Source organism: Drosophila arizonae, chromosome 5, assembly GCF_054131065.1.
Source record: "Drosophila arizonae isolate 15081-1271.41 chromosome 5, UAZ_ARI_1.0, whole genome shotgun sequence".
Taxonomy (NCBI): Eukaryota; Metazoa; Arthropoda; class Insecta; order Diptera; family Drosophilidae; genus Drosophila; species Drosophila arizonae.
Window position 1 is genome coordinate 6654468 of NC_142925.1, and position 5009 is coordinate 6659476.

Genomic DNA, 5009 nt, shown 5'->3' on the forward strand with positions numbered 1-5009 from the left:
TAAGCAGCCTAATCACAAGGCATGTATGTATGTAATCTTTCAGTTTGACACTGCCGAATGGATGTCTTAGAGATTTGAGTGATAAAGATAAGTGAGAAATGAGAAATGAGGCTGATATTAACATAAAGACTGACTATATTCATATACATATATATGCGATTCTTTTCATCTACTATAACTGAAGTATAGTTATAAGTAGTTTTACCGAGAAATTATAATCAGGGCATTCAGAGCAACAGGTGAACATGCAGGTAACATGGCAATTGGCTGAAGGCCCTCGCCGTGTTCTGGTTTTATGTTAAGCTAGATTGAAACAAGTTTTCAGCAATCAAAAATAAGGAGACATAAATTCGCACACGAACGAGCTCAAGCAGCTCTTATACGTAATGAAAGGAATTCTGCGAAAAACTTAAGTAAGTTTTGAAGTCAATGATTTGGCAGAGAAAAGGATTAGAGCATAAGGAACCTGCTTAAGCTTAATCCTTAGACAGGCATACACAAATTTTAAGGACTTTAAACTGATTTCATTGCGCGTTAACTTCAAGCTGAAGTGTAAATTGCTGAGTTCGCTCACAGGATAAACTTCTATTTATATCTCAATGTTGTCAACCTAATGCACGAACTGTGTAGATAATTTCACAGAATCTTTTATTTTCATTCTGCTTAAAAATTGTTGTCAAAGCTGAAAATTAATTTTATTTTTTATACCCTGAACCCATTTTCAATGGGAAATCAGGGTATAATGGTTTTGTTGAAATGTATGTAACAGGGAGAAGGAGGCGTGGCAGACCCCACAAAGTATATATATTCTTGATCAGGGTGACGAGCTGAGTTGATTTGGCCCTGTCCGTCTGTCTGTCCGTCTGTCCGTCTGTCCGTCTGTCCGTCTGTCCGTCTGTCCGTCTGTCCGTCTGTCCGTATGTATGAACGCGTCGATTTCAGAAGATATAAGAGCTAGAGACTTCAAATTTTTTTTAAAATGTCCGTAATTACAGCGCGCATATCAAGTTTATCATTAAAATTCGATAACTCATCCCGATCTTTTTTTATCGATAAAAACCTTATCGAAAACCAGTTATAAAATTATATCTTCTACACCTTTATTGCTAGAGTCTCCAAATTTTTAATGTATGCTTATATGCAATTTATACAATTTCGGTTTTTGTTAAAATTTACCCCCCACCCTTAAATTCACCCCCTCACCCTCACTTTTGTAAAAAGCGTATTTCAAATACTAGAGACTTGTGCTTTGGCAATTACATGCATATCCATGTTATAATCATAATCTGAAAGTTTCATGAAGATCGTACGTCCATAAAAAAAGTTATTAAACAATTAAGTTCTCATAGTAAGCGCACACTGCAGCCCATGCGTGTTTATGCGTGGGTGCTTGTGTGTGTATGTGTTTGTGTATGTGTGTGTGTATGTGTTTGTGTATGTGTGTGTGTATGTGTTTGTGTATGTGTGTGTGTATGTGTATGTGTGTGTATGCGTTTGTGTATGTATGCGTGTGTGTGTGTGTGTGTGTATGTGTGTCTGTATGCGTGTGTGTATATGTATGCCTGTGTGTGTGTGCGTGTTTCTTGTGTAAGCTGAAAGACGCGAAAAATTATTGAAATATCTATTGCTCCAAGGGTTCAGGGGATCTCGTAGTCGAGCAGTCTCGACTAGAGCTTTCTTACTTGTTTTTTTTTTTTTTTTTTGGGTAATGTTACATAAAAGTTTAAATACTAAAATATATTGAACAAAGTAAATGTGTATCTGTATCATATCTGAATTATTTGTGAAACCCGTAAAATATTTTTTTCTATAGTCAAATGTAACTCTATATAGACTACAGTTTTACTAGTCTCAAAATTTGATAAAGCAACGTTAGATATTTGCTTGAACTATTAAACCATTGCATCTCAGCGGTCATATGATTATTCTATATATTAAAAAATTGTAAATATTGAAATTGAAACAAAGTTTATGGATACAAGATTTAAGATATTCTATATGAAGCTGAAAAATGTATTAAAAAATATATATATATATATCAATTAGCCCAATGAATATTTCTTACTCTTAAACCATTGGATCTCGGCGGTCATATGATTATTCTATATATTAAAGAATTGTAAATATTGAAATTGAAACAAAATTTTTGGATAAAAGATTTAAGATATTCTATATGAAGCTGAAATATGAATAAAAAATATATATATATCAATTAGCCCAATGAATATTTCTTACTCGGAATATTAGCTGTATATATTTTATATAAGCAATGCCTCAAGACATAATTGATCAATTTCATATGGCAAGCCACCATTAAGAATTAATTGATTAAAAAATCATAAAATAATATTGAATTTACGCATTACTATACATTTTTTTTTTTTTCTGGAAGACCACTCCCATTTTTTTTATTTTATTTATTTTTCTTTTTTCATTTCATCAAGTGTAGAACTTGTTAACCCAAAAAAATTAACTCTAAACAATTTGAGAACACACGAATGGTCAGTGTGGAGAATTGATTGAATGCTACTCCACAAGCTTAACTAAACTGAAACCTAACTAAAATTTTGTTACATCTGGAGTAGGCCAAAAATAAAGCTAACTCAGCTAAAGACTATCCAACTCAAACTAACCTAGACTTTCGGTTCCTACTGTGGATGATGAGGCTGCAAATAGACACTGAGACAAGACAAATTACGCTGATGCCTAGACAATGTGACACTCGTTGACCAGGACAACATCATCGTTGACCATATCGCCATTGATGTTGGTACGATGCTCATGATGTATGGGACAGCTAACAAGCAGTTCGTCCTCCTTTGGCTTGGCTTTCTCGGCTGCCTTTTGCATGGGCAGCATGTCAATGGCGTCCTTCAGTTTATCCTTCTCCATATCCTTGTCCTTCTCTTTGTCCTTGTCCTTCTCGTTGAGCTCATTATCGTGATCGCTTATGAAGTGCTCATAGACCTCATGATTATTGCGCAAAGCATTGTCCACGGCGCTGTCAAGGAACTGATAGAGAGGCGTCTCCAAGCGGCTGCGAGGCTGTGGCTGCGGCAGTGTGGGCTCCATTTCGATGTTCAGGTTCGGCTGCAGCATCTGCTGCAGCAGGAACAGAAAGGGCGGCAGGGCCAGCGATGATTTGTGTTTGTGATGATGCCTGGGTGGCTTGGCTGCCAAAGCACGAATACGCCCGTTCAAATTGTTATCGGAATTCAGCAGCAAAACGCCGCCGCCCAGATCGGCAGCTGGCCCATAATTCATATCATGCTGCACGCTCTCAATGACCATGTTCGGTGACAGCAATTGAAATTCCTTCAGCTCCTGCTTGCCATCCGGCGATATCATCTTATTATAATAGACATAAGGCGGTACGGCTGCTGCTTCTGATGGTAGTGCAGCAGCTGCTGGTGGATAGTGACGTCGGCCATGATGCAAGGCCTCTACGGCAGACATGCGACGCTTGTTGCGATGTAAATGAGCAGGCAAATCACTCGATGGCTCTAGCTCCTTGTCCTTGTCCTTATCCTTGTCGGCAATAGTTGCAGCTATCTCGGCAGCAGTTGCTGCGGCAGCTTCGCTCGCATTTTTAACTTGTTGCTTATCGGACGTGGCTGCAGTGCCCAAGGCTGTGGCCAAAACAGGCAATGCCGATTCATTGTTGTAATTGTAGTTGATGTTGTTGTTGATGCCGTTTGTATCTGTGGCATTGAGGAGCCCATCGCCATCTCTGATGAGCATTGCCTGGCATGACCCCAACAGCCATGCATCTGTGTGTGCAGCAGGCCCACAATAAATATTTCGGCATGTTAATTTTATTTTATATACTCACAAGAAATCAATATCAAAATGTTAACAAATAGCTTCTCCATAGTTCGTCTTGGGGTCTTTTATTTTCGGCAGTAATTGAAAGATCTTTGCATGAGAATACAAGTTGAAAGAGCTGAGTATGTAGAGAGTAGGACAGCATTAAATTGGGTTCACGATGTAATATAATATTTAAATTATATATTGTTATATATTTTATAAACAATATATTATTATTTTTAATGCATTTAAAAAAAAAATATTTTTATTTATGCATTTCGTTTCCTAATGTATTTCTTAATTTTTAATTCATTTACTGTTTTTATTATTTAACACTTTTTATTACATTTTCACTTTCACCAAATATTTCCTTTTACAATATTTTTTAGATTTATATTTTTGCTGCTTATATTGACAGCCTAAAATTTTTTCAAAATTTATTTTTAGTCTGACATATATTAAAAAAAAAAAAAAAATTGTGCAAAATTTTTGTATATTTTTATAAACTATTTATATATATATATAAATTTTTCACTTTTAATATTTTGTTGATTCAAAGTATTTAGTTTGGTTTTGGAATTTGTTTACTTTTTTTTATACCAAATGAATTTTGTTTTATTTACTTTTTATATATTTTTTGATTTCTAAATATTTGTTTCACTTACTTTTTGTGATGTGCACGTTACGAGGCTTTTACGTTGAATGATTTGTTTTAGTTTGGCACCCTATCAGCCGCACTTTGACAGACAGCCTGAATTGTGACAAAGCCAACTTTGTATATATACATATGTATGAATATCAATATACATATACATATATGTATATGCATATATTCGCTATGGTTTGCGTATATACGAAATGAGTTTTTTATGTAAATCCAGTTCAAGTTTTTGTTTTTGAAAGCACGTTAAAGTTTCCACTTGTAATTCAGCATATGGCCAGGCAATATAGGAAAACTCAATAGCCAAACACTACACACAGACGCACTCACTAATACTCACACTCTGCGCACAAGCGGCGACCTTTTCAAGTGCTGCGAATGGCGGCAGATACGAAAAACTGAAAAATTTTACCCACAGAGAAAAAGTTTCCGAAGCTCGTCCAGCTAGTCAAAAGAGAGTCTATTGGCTTGGTCTCATGCCTGTCTATTGCTTATTATATGTGAAATAGGCCCAGGAATGCAGACCTCTTAGAGAGGGTAG

The 5009-nt window shown here is 35.9% G+C and overlaps 1 protein-coding gene across 2 annotated transcripts; it reads right to left on the bottom strand.

Annotated features, from left to right (window-relative positions):
* Positions 1 to 2375: 2375 nt before the first annotated feature.
* On the bottom strand, positions 2376 to 4626 carry LOC108616499 (uncharacterized). 2 transcript variants are annotated; one of them, XM_018011734.2, is made up of 3 exons: positions 4473 to 4626; positions 3833 to 3943; positions 2376 to 3770 (listed from the first exon to the last, which is right to left on the bottom strand). In XM_018011734.2, the coding sequence occupies exons 2-3, from the start codon at positions 3870 to 3872 to the stop codon at positions 2707 to 2709; spliced, it is 1104 nt and encodes a 367-aa protein (XP_017867223.1). In that variant the 5' UTR covers positions 3873 to 3943; positions 4473 to 4626; the 3' UTR covers positions 2376 to 2706. The 2 variants fall into 2 exon arrangements, with proteins under 2 accessions (XP_017867223.1, XP_089326730.1); XM_089470604.1 differs by lacking the exon at positions 4473 to 4626 and adding an exon at positions 4154 to 4285.
* Between the last annotated feature and the right edge of the window lie 383 nt (positions 4627 to 5009).

Excerpts from the sequence above, each read along its gene's own strand:
- LOC108616499 (XM_018011734.2), bottom strand. The coding sequence starts at position 3,872 with ATGGAGAAGCTATTTGTTAACATTTTGATATTGATTTCTT. Across the intron at positions 3,771-3,832 it reads CATTTTGATATTGATTTCTT|ATGCATGGCTGTTGGGGTCA; the intron begins GTGAGTATATAA and ends CTGCACACACAG.